Source organism: Nematolebias whitei, chromosome 12 (assembly GCF_014905685.2).
Source record: "Nematolebias whitei isolate Nwh7 chromosome 12, NemWhi1, whole genome shotgun sequence".
Taxonomy (NCBI): Eukaryota; Metazoa; Chordata; class Actinopteri; order Cyprinodontiformes; family Rivulidae; genus Nematolebias; species Nematolebias whitei.
The window spans coordinates 38229084-38250409 of record NC_056509.1 but is presented as its reverse complement, the minus strand read 5'-3'; the positions used below and the strand labels follow the sequence as shown (position 1 = coordinate 38250409).

Genomic DNA, 21326 nt, shown 5'->3' with positions numbered 1-21326 from the left:
GATGATAAGATGTGCTCTGTAGAAACTGATAACTTACAGCTGACTAAATGTTTTCACATTTACTGTTTTACTCACGTTCGCTTCATGGACCCCATTGGCAGTCGAGAATTTATGAAGCTTTTTTTTTAAACATAAAAAATATATTTTTTCTGCTTTTTTAGACATTTGAGGACATTTTTTGTTGTTAAAAAGATCTTTTTAAGTGATGGTTCAGAGTTAATCATTTATACAGTTCTTTACGTTTACTTGTTTTACAGTTATTTAGACTTTTTACAATTTATTTACAGGTACTGGTGTATGCATTTATTTACACACGTACTCAGTTTAGTTATTTACACAGGCATTCACAGTTATTCAGATAATTACACAGTTATTTAGTCGTTTACATTTTTTTGTTATTTACATAGATTTTTGTGGTTTTAGGTAAGCACAAGTTAGCAGCAGCAGCTAGCTGTAGCTCTTCCAGTGCAGCAACCATCAGGTTCCTCCCAGATTAACGGTGTAATGAGACATTTATATGTAAAAGCTCCTGAAAAGCTGAACGACTATAAAGGATTTTTTTTTTTTTTCTAGATTGGAGTTGTTTAAAAACTGGCAACAATACCTTAGTCCTGTACTCAGGCTAGCTGTTAGCTTGTTAGTCTGGTCAGAATTAAAGTTTATTTATCTAAACTGAGGTCATTTAAAGAGCTATCAAAACATGTTGTGACAAAAATTATATTCTTTAACAAGAACTTTTTGACTATTTTACACCCAGCTAATGTTGAGTGCTGATATTTATATGTAAAATTGTGTTGCCTTGAACTTATTTTAACTTTTTTTATTTTATAATTTTAATGATCAAACTTAAAGGTCATTTATCATTCACCACAACATTAAAATGCTCACTACTTTATTTAAATTTATCTTATTGTGGCGCACTTTCTGATTTTTATCTGGTAAAGTCGGAAAAAATAATTTTTAAAGTGACAGTTCTTATCTTTGTAAGTGGGATTCTGAAAAAAGCCATAAAAAAACATCTTACCTGTTGTAGATAGCTCTTTGAAAGAAATGATCAGACTGGTAATTTTATGGCTAATCCGAAATGAGCCAAGATTATTGGACGCTGTCGTCTAAAAACAAATTTTAATCTGAAGAATCTCATAGCAATTCATATAAATATTGGTTTATAAAACTGCAAATCATCTTAAGTTTTGTATTACATGGTTAATATAATTCTTATAATTAAAATGGTTTTATAAGCTAGCTATGACTAGCGGTAGCAGCAGTTAATCTTGTTCCACCTGGGTTCACTTTCGCAGGAATAATAATGTTGTGACAAATTGAGAACAGTTGAAAAACTGTTTACACAAACGGCCGTAAAAGACGTCCAGTTTGAAAACGAAGACACTCAGCTCAGACTACTGGTTAGCTCTTCAGTCTGGTCAGAGCTAATAGCTTTCTCTCCAAAATGAGACAGTTCAAAGAGCCATCTACAACAGGTGAGATACTATTTCTTTATAACCATTTCAGAGAACCTCTTACTTTAACTACAGTTATTTTGAATACCCTGTAAGTTGAAGGCTAAACTCAGCTAGCTGATTTATTTTAACATGTTGGTTCTGTTTGAAGGTGAAAAAAAAAAAGAAAACCTTTGTTGACGAGCAACTTCTGACTTTTACTGTTTGGGTGCATAGAAAATATGATGTGCTGCTGATCCACTTCTTACGTCAGGACATCAAGATCAGCTTGAAATATGACAAATATTCCCTTTCTTTGCATGTTTGCACCTGCAGGGAAACAAAAGCTTTCAGGAATCAGTTTTAGTACTCGTCCAGAGCACAAAACAAAACAAAACACAGAAAGCTTCAGGGCAGCTGATAATCCACTCTCCTGACTGGTGTGTGTGTGTGTGCGTGTGGGTGGTGGGGGTAATGAGCACACGATGATGTAAGGAGGGGTCCGACGTGCGTCACATCACTTACCAAACATGCCAGAGCTGTCAGGGCCTCGCCGACGCCCTCGCCGTGAGGGGAACATGGATGGAATCACTTTAGAGGATTAAGGCTGTCGTGTTTGGATTAGAGCTTACCTGCCCATCTGTCGCCTTCAAGCTGTGGCAGATCCTCCGCCTTCGTTTTGTTTTCCATATTTACTTCTAGACTGATCACAAACACGACACTGACCTTGTCTCTCTCACAGGACTGACCTGATGCTTTGTTCCACATGTGAACATACCGCACCAAAATGAGCAAAATATTTGTAAAATGGAGTTATAGTCATTTTAATGTTTAACTAGAGAAACGGAATTTCCTGCAAAAGTGCAGTGTGAATGCTTATTGTTGAAGAACTTGCTGAAAAAAAAGCTGAAATCAGCTAAAAACATGCTGAAATGGCCTAACTTATCAGAAGAAAGCAGAAAGAACACATATTTGCTGAATTTGGTTTAAATAAGTAGAAATGAGCACAGAAATGAATAAATTAGCTAAAAAATGGCTGAAATTAGCAAAATGGCTGAAAAGTATATCTGAAAATGCATAAAGAAGCTTAAATTACCAGAAGGAAGTTGAGAGAGAGCGCAATTGTGCCCAATTAGGCTTAATGAAGCAGAAATTAGCACATAAATGTGGAAATTATATGAAAAAAGCTGAAATGTGTAAAAACAAAACAAAAAAAACAGCTGAATAGTAGCTAAACAAATCCCAGAAAGAAGATTAAATTACCAGAAGGGAGTAGATAGAGCACATTTTTTCTGAATTACCGGTAGGCTGAAAAAAGTTGAAATGAGTGCAAAAAATGTGGAATTAGCGGAATGAGCATAAAACAGCTAAATAGTAGCTGAAAAATCATCATATCAATATCATTTTATATGAGGAAAAAAGTGGCAGAAAAGGCTAAATATTTCAACAAGCTAAATTTGCACCAGTACCAAAAGTCATAGCACCATGAACGAGCTGAATGTTTTGATATATTTGTTGAAATACTGTAAAATTGTGGAACGAGAAAGATGCAGAAAAACGTACGGAAGAAAAATGGCTCAATCGTGTGAATGCTTCATAAACATTCAGACAATATTTAGCTACGATTGTTTTGAAATGCACTGACATCAAAAGTTAAATGCTTGCAGACATATTCCAAATGATATTCTGAAGGTAAAATGTGTCAAGTGGCTCGATATTTTGCTAACACACACCTCACTAGAGAACGGCAAAGTTTAAGCCCAGGTTTTGATCAGGCGTTGTGACTCTCAGGTACTGACGCTGCACATTGTAGCTCAGTATCTGGAGCTTTGTTTGGTTTGAAGTGGTGGCCATCTTGAACGTCGATCAGTTGTCAGTGTAATGATTACTTGTAAAGAGTTTTGTTAAAGTTCATCTATTGGCCACGAGATATTTTGCTAACTCAAGAGAAAATCAAACAGGCACAAACACTACTGCCTGTTTTGCCTTTGTCGACAGGCGAGGACAGCAGGATTTTAAAGTGTCTGAACAGATTTGAGTCTGCGAACTTTACTTTTTGATGAAGACGCTGCTTTCTAACAATCATAAAACCGTCTCGATGTGCAGAGAGGCATTAAACCAAGTGTTGCATTTGATTTGAAGGAATCGATGTGTGCCAGAGATATTTCTGGGTTTTCTGTCAAATTCAGAACAGAATTCAAAATCTTACTTCTAACCTACAAAGCCCTCAACAACCTAGCTCCATCTTATATTAAAGATCATATTGTTCCATGTTTGCCTAACAGAGCACTTCGCTCTCAGACTGCAGGATTACTTGCGGTTCCTAGAGTTTCCAAAAGCAGAATGGGAGGAAGATCTTTCGGTTATCAGGCTCCTCTCTTGTGGAACCAAACTTCCAGTTTCTGTCCGTGAGGCTGACACATTGTCCAGTTTTAAGACTTATTGATAAATCCTATAGTTAGGGTTGGCTTGTTATGCTGCTATAGGTAACAAATTGACCTCATTTCTTAAAATGAATTGTTAAAATTAAATAGTTTTCATTTGATATAATTTCTTCATTAAAATGTGATTCTCAACCTGCCATTGTGTATCTGTTCCTCCTTCCTGTTCCTCTCAAACCCAGCCAGTGGAAGCAGATGGCCGCTTGCCCTGAGCCTGGTTCTGTTGGAGGTTTCTTCCTCATGAGGGAGTTTTTCCTTTCCACTATCGCCTTTATGCTTGCTCATGATGAGAGTCTGCAATGAACTTACTCAAAGCATCTGCTCCTCAGATAAATAATGTTATAAACTTGTTTTTATATATGTATATATATATGAATGTTTCTGTTCAATGCTCTCCCTGAGAGGACTTCTGTTGTGACTTGGCATTATATAAATAAACTGAATTGAATTGTTTTCTGCTTCACTGCTGTGGCTGTGACAGTTCGCCTGGTCTTTTATTCACAGTGCAGCACGGAGACAGAGGAGGAGGCTGCATGTGAGGAGGATTTCAGGTTATTGTGAATTTGTGCAGAAAGAAAACCAAGGTTAGTTCCTCCCACCTACACGCTGAACAAACCAACAAGCCTTTATATCCACCCACACATCGACTCTGGATTCGATTACCTGCATCACACACAAGCAAAAAATAAATAAATAAAAACTATTAGGTAACACGTATCCTGTAAATCTGTGGGTAGGGTGACCTCACGCCTCATTTCCCTCTGTCCGCCTCGCAGCTCGGCCTTCTCCGTTCTCCCGATCCGCATCTCCATCGCTCTCCTGCTCCCCTTTCAGCTGCTCAAAGCTGACAAATAGGCTTAGGAGCATCGCTATGGCAACGGCGAATCGCAAAAAGCTACATAAGCGCTTCATCAGGGGCCGTGATCCAATGGGTCCCCTTGGAGATGGTGCCCTGAACCTCCTGCAACAAGTAGAGGCAAGCCTCCTGGGAGGAGGAGGAGGAACACTCAGAGAGGAGAGGAAGGACCAGTTCTCCTCTTCATCGAAACACTCAGGACCCAACAGACTCTGATGTCTGAGGACTTGAATCGTTTTGTTCCGCTCTGATTATTTTTTGTTTTCTGAGTCCAGGACAAAGATCGACACTAAACGAGGTAAGAATTATTATTATTTTTTAATATCTGTTTGAAGTAAAAGCTGGCTTCTCTAATAATGGTTTTATAATTGTAAGCTGCAGATTTTTTTTTAAAAAACCTCTGTAAAATAAATAAACAAATTGACAAAGTATTACCTAAGCAGCCATTTCTCAAAATAAACTCTGAAAATGTTTAAATCTTGCCAAAAAAAAATAAATAAATAAATATATATATATATATATATTGTTTTCTCTATTACTACATTTGATTTTAGACAAATTCGGACGTTTGATTACAAATATATAAATGAAGTTTTGGTTTTACTTTATTTAAATTTGGTTGCTAAATAAAAAAAACTAATGAACCAACTTTTGATGAGTTATTGTCTGCAACCAAACTATTTACTGTTAAAAAAAATCAACACAAAAATCAAATTGACTCAGTCTGAGAACACATTATTCTGAATAATTAGGCTGAATTTCTTAAATGAGTGACTTTATAAAACAACAAACTTCTTATTTTTCTCCTGTTCTGTTTTCTGGCGCTCCCGTCAGTCTTTTTTCTTTTAATGATTTTCAGCTCGAATGAACAAAGTTCAACAAATATGAGGCAGAACAGGACAAAGTGAACTTTTGGGCCTTTTTCGTGAAGTAAAACAACGAAACAATTAAAGAACTCTCCGAGCAGATGCTGGTGTGTGTCTGGATCTGGTGTTGACGGGTCAGCCGCCTCACCGTTAACCTGCTGGGTCCAGGTGTAGGAGCAGGTGTGGCCCTAATCTCACTTTGTGGTTAATCTGACCCCAAATCAGCCCCCCAAACTGGTCCAGAAGGGCGAAGCATGAACAGCAGCTTCGGCAGGTAAACAGATTAATGTCAGCGTTACAGAGAAGACGGTTAGGAAGGATTTAAACAACCGAAGCTTAGTGCGTACATAAAAGACAAGAAAATACTGATCGTGTGTACAAGTACACGCCGATTCATTTGAAAACACCTTTAGGAAATACTGATATTAAACACAGTAATACTGTATTATTAAACGTACAGAGTCCACACAAAGGTTTAGATTTTTTTACATTAAACCAGAACTGATTGAGCATCACACTGTTTTTCTTTACGTTTTGTGCAACATTATTTCTATTTTACCTGTTCATATATCAAAATGTTCAGCTCATTCAGGAAATTAATACTTTGACTTTTGGTTTATGTAACTCCTATCGTTTTCAAAATATTTAACTTCATTTACATTTTTCCCATAAAAATTAATTGCTCTCTGAAAAACACTTTGGAACACCTGTTCTAATTCAGTCTTTGACATTACCTTTAGCTTTATGGGGGAGTGGTGGCGCAGAGGTTAGAGAAGGTCGCCTGTGATCGGAAGGTCGCCGGTCCGACCCCTGGGACCGACATCAAAATGGGTGTGGGAAAGGTGAAGCACCCACACCTGCCTCCACTCTCATTTGCACCACTCTGGGCCATTAACCCCCACCATCTGCTCCCCTGGGTGCCCTAGATAGCAGCTCCCTGCTCCACACAGAGGGCTGTGGTAGCTCGGTGGTCTGTGGTTGTGTCAGGAAGGTCATCCGGCGTAAAAACAATTGCCAAGTCTTCGTGTGAGTTAGTTCACTGTGGCATCCCAACAGCCGAAAGAAGAAGAAAAATCTTTAGCTTTGAGCTACTTTTAGCTTTTCTTCTGCTATATTTAGTTTCAGCTGGCTTTCTGCTCCTTTTAGACAACCTTTTGCTGCTTCAACCTTGAAGCTAACCTTTTGTTCTATTTAGCTTCTGTTCTACTTTTAGCTTATACTGTTCTACTACTTTTGTTTAATTTTCTGCTATTCTTTTCTTTTAGCTAGCTTTCTGCTACTTATACTTCCAGCCAGCCCTTTGCTACTTTTAGTTTTCAGCTCCTGTTCTGCTACTTTTAGCTACTGCTCTTCAAATTTAAGCTTATAAGCCCCTTGATATTTTCAGGTTTTAGGTAACATTCGAGCACTTTTAGCTAGTTTTCTACTTTTAGCCTGCCTTTTCCTACTTCTAAATTGTAGTAAACCTTTTGTTGCTTTTAGCTTTCAGATACTGTTTTGTTACTTTTCCTGCTTTGAACTTATATCATTTAGCTGCCATTTCAGCTCCATTAGCTTTCAGCTATCCTTTGCTACTTTAGCTTTAAGCTAGCCCTTGCTACTTTGCTATTTTTTTAAGCTTTTCGTGACTTTTAGCTCCTAGCTACTGTTTTGCTACTTTTAACTAGTCTATCGCTTCTTCAGCATTTAGCAACTTTTAGCTTTAAAAATTCTTCTGCTACTTTTAGCAAGTGCTTTGCTCTTTTTGTTTAGGTAGCATTTTGCTTAATTTAGTCTTTAGCGACTATCCTGTTTCTTTTAGCTTTTAGTATTTTTAGCTTCAACAATGTCGTTTCAGCTTCTTTGGCAAATTTCCGCAGTTCTTCAGCCTCTACCCTCCATTTTCAGAAAATTAAATTTCCCTAATAAAGTTTATTTTCACAGAAATGAGCTTAACTCATCACTGAGTGTTGCAGCGGTTGTAACATCCTGAATAAACCTTGTCATTGTAATCATAATATACAATATACAACATGTATATAATAATAATTATACATGAATCAGCTGCGGTCGCTCCACTTTCATTTATTTAAGTTTAGCACAAAAAGCTCTGCCAAGCAAAGCTTCTCTGCTCAAAGGTTTTATTGTGGCTGTGATGAGGCACCTGTGGAACAAAGAGCTGCAGGAACATGAGAGGGAACGAGTGAATGCTTCAGAGGATGTTTTTAAAGGATGAATAAATAATTGGAGTATATATTTTTATATGTAGATGTTAGAAATAAATCCTCCACCAGGCTGTGATATCAGCAAAGAAAAGTGAGTTCAAGTATTTGACTGCAAATCTCTAAATCCTTTTGGAAATATTATTTTAATCAAATGTTTCATTATGTTCACATTCATTTTATTTTCAGAAATCTGTAAAGGAGGATAAATAAGACCATGGCCTCCTGGTTCAGCTGGAACGAGCCGTATTACCGGAGCCCCCGCAAGGACCCAGCCGATGTGGTCACCGACACCCTGATGCTGGAGTTCAGCTGGCAGCTGAAGGAGACGGAGCGGCAGCAGCGGGAGAGGGAGAGCGAATACCGGCGCCTGAAGACCGGCGTGGACTACAGCTGGCTGGCCAGCACGCCGCGCTCCTCCTTCAACATCAGCACCGGGGAGAGGCTGGCGCTGGAGGAGCTGTGCGCCAAGGTGCCCCCGTCCTGCTGCGGGCTGGTCATACTCAAGTAAGGCTCAGAAATCAACACCGACAGGCGTCTTGTTTTGTTTCAGCTCATCTCCCAACACATCTCGCAAAAACAGCCTTCGGTCAGATGACCCTTCTCATCTGGGGGCCCCTAAGCAGGATATGTTTCAGGGGGTCTAATTAGTCAGAAATACAATGTTGAATGCACAACATGAAATGTCATATGCAATAATAATAATAATAATAAACCTTCTGCAGAACAATTATAGCTTTATAAACATTGAGTTCAGTTCCTGATCGACCCGGGTTGATGGTCCAAACCTTCACACTGAATCAAGACTCACGAGTCTGATGAACCCCAACCCTACGTGCCCTCACTGTGAGTTAGCGGACTATTTCAGTCTAGCAAATAAAATGGAGTTGTGCAAAGAACTACCTATGCTGTGTTTTTATTATGAATTTAACAGTTAGTTATATTTAGGCAATTTCAGGCCCTTTCCGTATCAATCAGGAGTTTATCACTGTAATTCTTTGACTAGTGAACATTCACATTATGGAGGTCAAGTCGTAAAAATTCAAATTTATGGACTTTCTCATACTAATAGTACCCGAACACTTAAAACCACATGACCGACGATAATACGGGCACACTAGACGATCAAAACCAACAAAATAAATGAAAAACCATATTTTCTTTTAGTGTTTAATGCAGACGCTTGACCCAACGTTGTTGATTTGTTAGTGAGTTTATGTTAAAAGAAAAGTACTGAAGAGCTTCTAAAAGTCATTATGGACCAAGAAGTGCTGCAGATGTTGAAATATACAACAGAAATGTAACCCATTTACAATTTTACAGTTTTTAAGTTCTCCATCCATGAGTGTACCGCTCTCTCCCATCAGCAGAGATAAAAAATATATTTTCTGATGATATTAACTCCAAAAAACTTGAAATATTCAAAACTTTTCCTCCCACATGTGACATTTGAGCATTTTTAGCTTGTGAATGTCTAATCTTACAATTAATTTAGTTTATTCTTTAATTAAGGACAAAAGCTCCCCACCAATCAGCCACAGAGTATTGTATCGTTCCAGGGCAGAGTTTTTACTTTTCTCTTTACTGCAAATGTTAGTTGGATTAAAAACGCTGAACTAAAACCATTTTCACATCCTGAGAGGTCTAAACGAGGCCAGATTACCTCTAATCTGATGGATTAAACGGAAACAGATCTTTGAATTAATCACCGCAAACGTTTGCTTATTTTACAGCCACGTTCAAGTTTTTTTTATTTATTGTATCAAAACAGAAGCCTCAACAAATTCAATTAATGCTCCTTTAAAAATCATGTTTATTTTTTTGAGTCAGTCAAATTTTGGGGATTGCGTTAAACATTAAACATAACCAAGAAAATCACGACAAAATGGCAATTCTTCAAGACAATTTGGAGTATTTTTTTTGTATTGAATAAAAAAGGTAATTGTGAATTTTTCAGGTTCTGAGCTCAGCTTAACAAAAAAAAAAAAAAAAAACAGAAGCTAGTTGGAAAAAGTGGATTTAAAAACAAACAGTAGCAGATTCTTATGAAATGTCCAACAGCTCTAACATTTGACTTGTCCACATATTTATCCATAACCACCGTTGCTGTTTTAAGTGCTTTATAAATAAAGTGGTATTATCATAACAAATGCATCCCGACAATTTGGAAATTAGGCGTCTTTGCTTGTCTGACTAAGCAAGATTTGTTCTAGCTGGTGTGAACAAAAGGCCAAACATCACTCAGCAGGAACACTCGTTGGGTAACGTGTCCCAGAAGGCGTGTTGAGGCAAAGCCAGGTGGGGCGGGAGCGTGTTAATGCATGCAGACAACTAATGACTGTTATCCAGTCGTTTTATTACACTAACAATTTTATGGGGTTGTTTGCCATTCAAAGGCTCAATCCCGACTTTAAGGATAATCTTTATAACCCACCTGTGTGGGAAGACGTGGAAAGATTTGATAAATATTGCACCAACGAGGCTGAAAGTCACCATTTTTGATTATAGTTTTAGATAACTGATCACCGTTGTTCGGTTTGTGTGTAAACTTGTGCAAAACATCACTTTGCTTCCGGCGAGCCAGACTTTCTCGTAATCTGTTAAACTGGTCGTCGACAGTTCTTCAGGCTTTCCGAAGCGAATTCTGGATGTGTGTGCGTGTTTCTGCTTTTGTCTAATGCTGTCTTGTCCATGTGTCAAATTAAAGGCCTGTGGGCCAAACCTGGTCCGTATGAACATCTTATGTGGCCCCCCAAGATAATACTTTAAATGTAAAATATTTTTATCTTTTCTAAAAAAAAAAAAACCAACAGACATTTACCGGTAGTACAAACTTCTCATGACAGATTGCTAATTTTGAAGCCAAAAAAGGTCAAAAGGTTGAAACGTTCAGTTATCTTTTATTTCTGATGTGGAAAGAGCAAGAGAACATAAAATGAGACCAATCAAACTCTTGTTGCTGCAACAAAGAAAAGATGTTGTGTATCAGCTGAAACTGGGCCATGGCTTAGAAAAATGTTTTCATTTTGGGCCCTTTTGTAACTAAGTATGACACCCACAATTTATTTTTTGTATAACTTCATATACCGGTATTCAGCTAAAGAAGTTGGAAAGAATTATGCCTTGATAACAAAATCCATAAATATCGTGGTTTACATTTTTAAACCAGTTTGTCTGTTTTGTGGCGACACACCACTGACTCATAACTTGAGCTGAGAACCATTTTTACGCTTGATTCATAGAAACATTTTAAAATGAGCCAAAGCCTAAATGAACCCGAATGAATATTTAACAAAAGAAAGTGTGACTCAATACCTTTGAAGCAAAATGTAAGCGAACGAATGACTCGACAACTTCCTGTCTCTCTAAACCAATGGTTCCCAACCCTGGTCCTTGAGGAACACCATCCTGCATGTTTTAGTTGTTTCCCTGCTCCAACACACCTGATTCAGTGACAATTATTTCCTCATGTTCTGCAGAAGCCTGTTAATTACCCAGTAATTACAGTCAGGTGTGTCTGAGCAGAGAATCAACTAAAGCATGCAGGATGGTGTTCCTCAAGGACCAGGGTTGGGAACCCCTGGTTTAAACTGACAGTGAATGGTTGTTGATTGCATTAAAGGTTGAAGTAAAAAAATATTTTAACATTAAATCACATCAAGTCTAAACCTGTTCTGGCTCTACTGATGTCGGGCCTTTTCAGTGTTTTTAATACAGCTTTAATGTTTCAGTGAAGGAATGCATATCACCAAAATTTAAAAATCTTAGGTGATTTGTTGACGCTCCGGTTATGTGGTGGGGATGACTCAACTAGTCCCACGCCAAAGTTTAGCTCAGTAGTTGTAAAAATTACATAGCTGAACCATTTTTGTGCTTGCTAAGGCCATGTGGCTGTGGCAGCCATCTTGATTAATGCCGACTCCTGAAGTTAATCAGATGAAGATATGCATCCAGTGATTACTTTCTGGGAAATGTATTAAAATGTATCCAGCGGTTCATGAAGTACACCCATAAACACACAGGTAATTACATGATTTCCCAGCTTTTATAGTAAGAAGCAAAAACCAAAGCTGTTTTTGTTTTTCGTATTGCTTTGCACAGGTTTAGGGATGCTCTGCAGTCCAATGAGCCAGAGGTGAACGAGGTGTCCGGCCTTTTCCGGTCTGTCCTCCTGGAGGCTCTGGACCACCTGAAGGAGGAGCAGGAGGCACAGCGGCTGACCCGTCAGTGGAACAACAAGCGCGCCATGAGCATGAACTTCAAGTCCCGGATCAAGATCAACCCGTTCGGGAGCACGGTGGGCCTCACCTCCGCCGTGGCCAACGGGACGGGAATGAGCGACCTGAAGACCGTGTCAGAAGACGTGGAGAAAGGGATGGAGGTGGAGGACAGGCTGCAGAGGGTGTGGAGCATGCCCGACTTCAGATACAAAGGACCCAGCAGCAGCGGCAGCAAGGTGGTCTGACGTGAGGCGTTCGAGGACAGATACGGCAACTGGACACTTCAGTGGGAGTAATAAACCTCCAGGACTCAGACACAGGACAGTATGTCCACTTTGAAGCAGGCCAGGAAAGATTTTCACTTCAGTACCGCTCAGAAATTACAGCTGCCTCCCTTTTTATCTGACAGGGTCATTTTCTGAACCGTGACACGTTTTTCAGCACTTCAAACAGTTTTACAAGTTGCCTGAGATTATCTTTTGCTTTGTTCTTACACTGTAGAAATGTTTATCTAAATGGCTGAAAACTTCAGCCTTTAGGAGTTATTTATGTGATTTAAAGCTTTTTTCTTGCAGAAGAAACTATTTGTTAGGTCAGACTACCTAAAAAATAAAAGTAAAATATAAATAGATGAGTAAAAGGCCTGTAAAGTTGTTTTTTTTTTCCTAGTAGACGTTTTATGTATGAGGAAGACTTTTCTAAAACAGGTACTGTAGTTCACTTTAAAGTCAGTCAAAGCGCGAGTCGCGCTCCGTGTCTCAAGCAACGCACAAGAACTCTGCAGAAAGTGTTGTCCACTGTTGGAAAAATTAAGGCTTTTATATTTTCAAAAACGTCAAAAGAACAAAAAATGTGAAGAAACGGTCAATAAATGTTGAATGTTTTTGTTTTTTTTGTGAAACATTTCAAAGTAAAATATTTTCAACAGTTTAATTTCCGCCTCTTTTCTTGTGTCACACAAACCAAAGCTTAGCACAGTTATCCATTTAAAGCTTCTCAACTGGGTTTATAGAAGCAAAACTTACAGAATTTTATATTTTAAGGCAGACAAAAAATGGCTGATATTTAAAGGAATACAAGGAATAAAGAAAAACTGTATTTATGAAATTATTAAAAACAGTCAATTCTCATCATAAACAATTTAAACTATAATTTCACCCCCCAGTGGCAGCACTTTGGATGAAAGATGTCATAAATCTATTTTAAAACTAGAAATAAATCCAAGTTTAGGCTCAGCAAGAATGCTGACAAGTTTTTTTTTTTCAGATATAGCAACTTTTCATTAATTATTTTAATTCCTTAAAGACAATTAAGCCAGACTAAACATAAGTATCATGGCCTTTTTTTGTCTGATTTCTGTTAGGATAGGGTTATAAACTGATGTTTTAAACTGATGCCTTGAATTGGGCTGATATATATATATATATTTTAAATACCACCTGATATGTCAAATATATCAAAATTCATAAAAAAAAAAAAAGGGGGGGGGGGGGGGGGGGGGACAAAGTTAAAAAAAAAAATCTTTCTGTGTAAATATCTCATGTCACAACGTGGACACCCATGGCTTAACACAAGCATGGCTATATATGTACAAATTTTACATTTTTAGTAAGCACGGCTTATATTCGGGTGCGCTCTATAGTCCGGGAATTACAGTAACCTTCTGAGTTTAAATCTTACTAAAACTGTCGTGTTTTCAGGGAGTTTGCATCAGACCAATGATCTCTGATCAGTTTTCAGTTAACTTGATGCACAAACTCCAACAGATTAAATAAAAGTTGGACTAAACTATAATTTCAGGACTCCACTGCTCCCAAAGCTTTAGGTTAGAGAGAAAACACAACCGTCTGTGCTCTTAAATAAAAGTGACACAAACACATACTTTAAAAATGTCGTTTAACAAGTATTGAGAACTTTATGGAACATCTCGCATTAAAGTTAGTTGAATAATCTTGGGAAGTGCTCTTTCTTTTAGAGGAAAAAACATCCTCAGATGTTGGTTGTCCAATTACTTTTATAAAGAATCGACATTTCCACATGAAACTCAGAGCAACAGGAACCTCTTACAGCACTGAAGACATGAAGGACAGACTGCATGGGGGCTGATTTGCATTTTGGACGACGGTGGTTTCATTGTGAGTCTAAACTGGTGGATAAGTTGTTTAAAGGCGTAACACGTTTCACCCAGAAGCAGAGTTGACAGCAGGTAAGTCACAAAATTTAATGTCTAATCTGATCACAAAGAAAACTCCTGACATAAAGACTATGAGACTGACCTGAAGATAATCACCTGCTAATGGACTGGATGTGTCTTCCCAGCTCAGTCCAGCTCGCTGCTGCCCCTCTGTGGTGATAAAAGTCACTCCTTTTTCTACTTCCTGTTAGAAAACGGATTCGTTTCTTCTTCTAGAAAGTAAAACTTGTTGCTTCCTGAGTTCTGCTGACAAGTCCGACAGGAGAGGCGTCCACAGGCATCACAGGGTAGAGTTTAGGAATTCAAGCAGTTCCGCTCGGTTTTTATCCATCTGTCAACAAAAAGGAAGAACTTAGGAAGCGCAGAATAAAACGACATGTCTGCGTCTGTGAAAAAGAAAATTCAAACTCAACCTGCTTGTCTTTTTTGGACTTCTTTACTTTCATCTTTATCTTCTTCCCTGAAATCATGCTGTACTTGCCTTTTTCTTTGTCCTTCAAATACTGAAAGAAAAAGTTCAAAAAACGTTAAGTTCAAACTTAAACTGAACGAATCTCGAAAATTACTAGTTTAATTTAAATTACATAAATGTTGGTTATAAATCAAAAACTACTCAGTTTATAGGAAAAATATCTGCATTATTATCACATTTTACAGGAAACATAAAAAAAGCAAAACCCCGAGTTTTCATCAGATCATTAAAATAAATATTAGTGAATATTTTGTTACCTTAGAGATCTGAACAGGTCCAGAGTTCTCTCTTCCTTTAGATTTCTTGTCCTTTTTGTGCTTATGCCTCTTTTCTCGCTTTCCTTTCTGGTAAAGAAACCAAATAATGTGTTAAAAAAACAAACTTAAAGAGACAAAAAGATTTCAGTAATTCAAAAATAAAATATGGCCCTTTTACCTTTTTGTGCTTCTCCTTTTTCTTTTTCTTTGACTGTTTTCTGGATTTACTGCGAGAGTCTGAAAACAACAAACAAAGACCTCAAATTAAGACAAATCTGTCTCCTGATGTTTGTTCTGATACGAGAAGTTTCTCAGACTGCAGGGACACTGAGAGGAAAATCAGATCAATTGTTCCCAATGTTTCTTAAATCGGATTTTCAGGGAAAAGTGTCTGCACTTTTATCTGCAAGTGATCAGATAAACCTATTTGTATCAGTTGCTATGGTAACAACACAAATACCATCTTCTTTATCTGATAGAAATGTTTTACAACTGTAGTTTTTATCTAGCTTTGCCTGAACAGAAGGCGCCGCAAGGTGCAGACATTAATGCAGAGTTTGTGGTTTGTGGCTTCGCAGATCCTCTGCTATTTACAGCAAGTTGTGTTTCGCAGAAGCGGCCAGAGTACTTAACAATAAAAAGCCTGGAGAAATGTATTTGTTTAAATGTGATTTTCTGTCTTTCAGGCGTCATAACTTTCTAAAACAAAAACTAATTAAATGCTGAAAAGCCTGAAAACACATTTAAATGTCTGAATATAGCCTAAAACGTATTTTAAACTGAGCTTACCGCTGCTGCTCGAGCTGCTCCGACTGCTGCTGGAGGAACGCGACGAACCTGAAGAGGGCGACGACGATGAGGACGAAGACGAGGAACTGGAGGATGAGGAGGAAGATCTGTCACGGCTTTGCTTCCTCTTCCTTTTTTCTCGTTCTGAAAAAGAACAAAACACGGAGTCAAAACAGGGACAAGAACCAGTTCACATTTTGTCTTTTTTATTTTAGCTATGATTGTTTCAGCTTCTGTCAATGTCAAGTTACAAAATGAAAATTTTACAGAGAACAATAAATCTAATAACTTAAAGGATTTCGTTAATTGAAAAACAAACTACTATTTAGAAGAAAATCCTTGAAATAATAAACGATAACTAAATTCCTTTATTCTTACTTTCTTAATGAAAATAAATACAATAAAACCCAAGTGGTGATAGGTTTCAGACCATTTTGGCTACATACACATATAAAAATACACAGTATAAACCATTAAACTGTTAGGACTTATCAAGAACTTATCATGAAATCTCAGTTTGGATCAAAATAATTGATTCGTTTAGTAGCTTTGGTAGCTCATTCTTTTCATGAAGCATAATTTAGTTCACCCCAAAATTAATGCATGTTTGAATTTTTTCCCCTTTCTTTCTTTCCTTCGTCTTGTTCCTTCAGTTCATCCAAAATACAGATTGGTAAAGTTTTAACTCTAGACTCTTGCCTGGGCTGTTTTAAAATTTAGTTTGCCACTTTCAAATTGAAAAAAAAACAAAATAATTCACTTTTGGATAAAGCCCTGATAAACATTTCACACACAAAGATACTTTAATATTATACTGTGCAACTGAATTTAGTAAATTACTATCCGAAAATACACCAGAGGTTGAAGGACTGTATATCATTAGGCAGTCTTGATGCCGAAATACCCAGAAAAGAACAAGACATCGCCTGGAACTGCTTGCAATGATGTTGAAGTGTCAATTTTCTCAAGTAATGTAAGAGAGCTACATGTTATTTAATACTCTTAAAGATGGAAGGGCATGGCTCTGTTTAATAATTTATGCTTTAAATGATCAACACAGTGTTTATTAAAAAAAATGAAAAATTTACACACTGTTTGTAATCCCTGTAATAACAGGGATCTTCTTTCAGCCCATCCTCCTCACTCTGTCCTCACTCCAACCACCTCCATGTTCTCTGTAACTGTATTCATATATATCCTCTTTGTTTTTATCTTGGCACCTGCATTTCTAACATCCTTCTACCAGTATACCCACTGTCCCTCCTCTGGACATGTCCAAACCATCACAGTCTGGCCTCTCTAACTTTATCTCCCAGTTGTTCATCATGTGCTGTACCTCTCATGATCTAATTCCTAATCTTATCCATCCTTGCCACTCCTAAGGAGAACCTCAACATCTTCATTTCTGCCACTTCCAGTTCTGTCTCCTGTCTTTTTGACACTGTCTCCAGACCATACAACATGGATGTGGTTTTGAAAGAGTACAGAAAGAAAAAAAAAGGTATCTTACCTCTGCTCCTTGATCTCCTCCTTTCTTCTGTTCTGGACGTGGAGCTGGAGACCCTGTATTCCGCTTTCGTTGACTAAAATCATAAACAGAAAATGCTTGTTTATTGTTTACTCTGTGGCTGCGACCTGGAAGCAAAATGAAACCGATTATCATTGAAGTCTAATAAAACCTTCATAGAATGCCAATAACTAGTACAGGTACCCATAGTAAAATTTAATTTAATAATGTTAAAATAGATGTCCTAAGGTGTAAAACTGCGAAGCGAGAAGACGTCATTGAAAGACCTTTTTAATTGTCTTTCCAGTGTTACTTGTAGCATCATCCGGCTAAAGCTAATGCTAAGTCGTAGTGAAAGAGTAAAATTCCGAGTTTCTGTACTCACCATAGTGACGAATTAAAACATTTAATAGCCCATAAGTTTACTGACACCGTAACCACTAGAGAAAACGTTTAATTCTATATTTACTCGCTGTTATGTCCGAATTAGCACTGCGGTTACACTTGTTGTATCCCATAATGCACCGCTGCAAGTACATTGAAAACAATGAGCGGCGGAAACAACACAGCGCCGCCCAGTGGCAAAGGATTGAAAACACAAGCAACGTACATCCTGATGCATGCTCAATAGTCCAGGTAGAAAAATCTAAAAAAGTTAAATCTGGTCCTCTGGACATTCAAAAAAACACAGAAAAAAACCCCACAGTTGTTGAACAACTGTGTTAACTCTTGAAACTGTGCCTGCAGTCAACCTACTTAAATTATAAAACTATTTAACTATTTAAATTATTTTTTATCTTTTTATTTTTTTATTAATTCATTTTGCTTTTGTATAGTAATTTTGTTTGGAATATATTTTGGGGACAAGGGGCAGATATTATAAGAACTCATTCTTCTTCTGCTGCCTTTCATTTTATTTCGGTGATTGTATATCTTTTTTCTTTCTTTAAATTGTATTATATTTGTTGTTTGGATGAAATGAAATGAATAAATAAAACATACATACATACATACATACTTCACATATGGGGAGCAATATTATAGGCAGAAACATGGGTGTGCTATGGGGTCTCCAGTTTCTCCTATTGTTGCCAACCTGTACATGGAGGAGGTAGAAAAGAGAGCCTTGACGTCGTTTTCAGGGACACCACCAAGTCATTGGTTCAGGTATGTTGACGACACCTGGGTTAAAATTAAATCTCAGGAAGTCCAACATTTTACTGACCACATCAACTCTGTGGATAAATACATCAAGTTCACACGAGAAGATGTAAAAAATGGCAGATTGGCTTTTTTGGACTGAGGTCTCAGTCTCTGATAGAGGACATTTGCAAACTGAGGTGTACCGCAAACCCACCCACACAGACCAGTATTTGCAGTTTGACTCCCATCACCCTTTGGAGCACAAGTTAGGAGTCATCAGGACTCTGTATCACAGAGCAGACAGCGTCCCCACTAGCTCAGGAGCCAGGCAGAAGGAGAAATCCTACACAAGACAGGCTCTAGAGCAATGTGGATATCCTAACTGGGCCTTCCTGAAAGCAGAGAAGAAACAAACAGGACTCCAGTCAGCCATCAGGTGAAAAGGAGGAACCCAGACCCAGACCAGTGGTCATTCCATATGTTGAGGGAGTATCAGAGAAACTGAGACGTTTATTTTCTAAACATAACGTCCCAGTGGCTTTTAAATCCCAAAATACATTACGGCAAAGACTGGTTCATCCCAAAGATCCAGTCCCCCGGCACAAACAGAGTAATTTTGTGTATGCTGTTCAGTGTCAGGAGGGTGATCAGTTTTACATCGGGGAAACAAAACAGCCACTGGCCAAAAGGATGGACCAGCACAGAAGATCAACATCATCAGGCCAGGACTCTGCGGTCTACACTCATCCCCAGGCCAGCGGTCACTCTTTCAGGGATGAAGATGTGCACATCCTGGATAGAGAGGAACGATGGTTTGAGAGAGGAGTAAAGGAGGCCATCTTTGTGAAAATAAATCGTCCATCATTAAACAGGGGTGGAGACCTCCGGGTTCAACTGTCCCCCTCTTACAATGCTGTGATTGCTAGTATCACTCAGCCCTCTGTGAATAGTAAACAGCCATCAGTGTGCTAATGATCCATTGTTATGCTGATGGTCCTTCTTGAGCATGTGATCAGCTGGTTTTGGTTGTCAGCAGCAAAACTGGTTGATCCACTCTGAGAAGGTGCTATTTAAGAGACTGAGCTGAACACAGCTCCTCAGACTGAGGAAGTGTCTTGGATGAGAGACGAAACGTTTCTACATTTTTTTGTTGTTGTGCTTTGTTTTGTTTTTTTGAATGTCCAGAGGACCAGATTTAACTTTTTTAGACAAGCAACGTATATCACGTGACGTCATGACACAGATTATTGGTTGTTATAGATATTATTGCACAATTGAACAAATCAAATACATTGAAAAAACGGATATTTTGAAAGGTACTTTGACTTCAGCTTCAAAAATGTTTATTCATGTTTGCTCTACGCTTCCCACGAACTGTCACCCAGCCCCTGCTTGCTTGTTTTATTTATTTGTTTTACTTTCTTATGTACAGACAAGTGTTTTTGGACCCCATCAAAATAGGAAGAAATAAAAAAAGAGGAACAAAACCTCACAAACTCTCATTTCAAATGTTCATACATAGCCAGCTCGGTTACAATCGTCACTTCAGTCCACAGATGTGAGGTATTCTTTTAACTTGAAGAATCACTTGAATATTTGAACCAGTGCACAGTTTTGTTTTTTTAAGTACAAGTCCAGATGTCTTCCTTTTCCAGATATATTTTAAAAGCATTTTATCAGTTGCGTTGAATTTTAAAGCACACTTTTGTATTTTGAATATTTTGAAGTGGCCACTTCGCGGAAATGGTTATCGGTGGTCACTGTCTTACCTGCAGCAGACAACAATCAGACAATCTGGAAAATCAGGGAGAAGTTCAGACATTTGTTTATTTTTATTTTATTGAACAACACAACTGAATAAATCCTATCAGCGCGTGATAGAGCCAGGATGACTGAGGAAGACTAGTGTTTGATGATTATTTAATGTTGGCCACCTGATGGTGCTAGATAACACATATTTAAACCTATCCCACAGATTTAAACAAGCTCCTTCAACCGATCAACAGTGGAATGATCACTGATTTAACTCATATGTATAATTTATTGTTATCACTAATTAAACTAAACAAGTATTTAAATTATGGCACTATTCTACAAAACATTAGGGTGAATAATGATTGTTGTATCTGTTAAAAAAAAAAAACTTCCATGCAAAACAGCATTATTGTACAAAAACATCTTTATTATGACAGTATTAGTATATCAAACAAAAAGGACTCAGTATCCACTGTATAAAAAAACATAAAAAAAAATCTGATTCAAATCAGTGTTTTTTGGCATCATATATCACTTAACAAACCTAAAAAACATCTATGTGATAATCTATTTGTAGTCAGTTTCATCAAGCGTTCCTATTTATGTTAAAGCAGATGCAAAAGAAATATTTCAGCGCTGAAAGGATTAAAGCGATGAGTTCGAGGTTCAAAACTGAGCCGAACAGTCATCATCAGTAAAGAAAAAGAACATGGTTGAAGAAAAACTGCAGTTTTTCCAGTACCAGATGTTAATGTTAGCTTTGATAAAACTGACCGTGTCGATCCACGTGAGAACTGAACTGTATGTACACGAAAAAACACATCTGCTCCAAAGACCACAAAGCAAATAAAAGAGTCATCTCATGTTAAACTGTAGAAGTGTTCTCGCAGATAGAAATAAGGATAAGGGCTATAGATACGTATTAGTTAAAGATGATTATGCGACCATCCCTGCCCGTGTGATTGGACTCTGACCCCTCGCTTGAGGAGGCCCGGGCTCCAGTGAGGTAATGTGAAGCTGCAGATGGAAGCCGTGCTCACTTCCTGTTTTTGTCTTCAGTTTCAGCAGACTTGATTGTGCCAAATGTGGGGAAAAGTAAAAAAAAACATGCTATATAGATAATGGCATCTTGAAACATCCATCCATCCATTATATTTACCTGCTTATTCCATTTTGGGTCACGGGG

General features: G+C 37.9%; 2 protein-coding genes across 2 annotated transcripts; one reads left to right on the top strand and one right to left on the bottom strand.

Annotated features, from left to right (window-relative positions):
- Positions 1-4816: 4816 nt before the first annotated feature.
- Positions 4817-12884, top strand: rd3 (retinal degeneration 3, GUCY2D regulator). The gene is made up of 3 exons (XM_037685546.1): positions 4817-5034; positions 7993-8310; positions 11905-12884. The coding sequence occupies exons 2-3, from the start codon at positions 8021-8023 to the stop codon at positions 12266-12268; spliced, it is 654 nt and encodes a 217-aa protein (XP_037541474.1). The 5' UTR covers positions 4817-5034; positions 7993-8020; the 3' UTR covers positions 12269-12884.
- A 1034-nt stretch (positions 12885-13918) lies between these two features.
- On the bottom strand, positions 13919-17776 carry si:ch211-22i13.2 (uncharacterized protein LOC553945 homolog). The gene is made up of 7 exons (XM_037685174.1): positions 17628-17776; positions 17246-17318; positions 15736-15879; positions 15125-15183; positions 14947-15033; positions 14631-14720; positions 13919-14548 (listed from the first exon to the last, which is right to left on the bottom strand). The coding sequence occupies exons 1-7, from the start codon at positions 17628-17630 to the stop codon at positions 14498-14500; spliced, it is 507 nt and encodes a 168-aa protein (XP_037541102.1). The 5' UTR covers positions 17631-17776; the 3' UTR covers positions 13919-14497.
- Positions 17777-21326: the final 3550 nt, after the last annotated feature.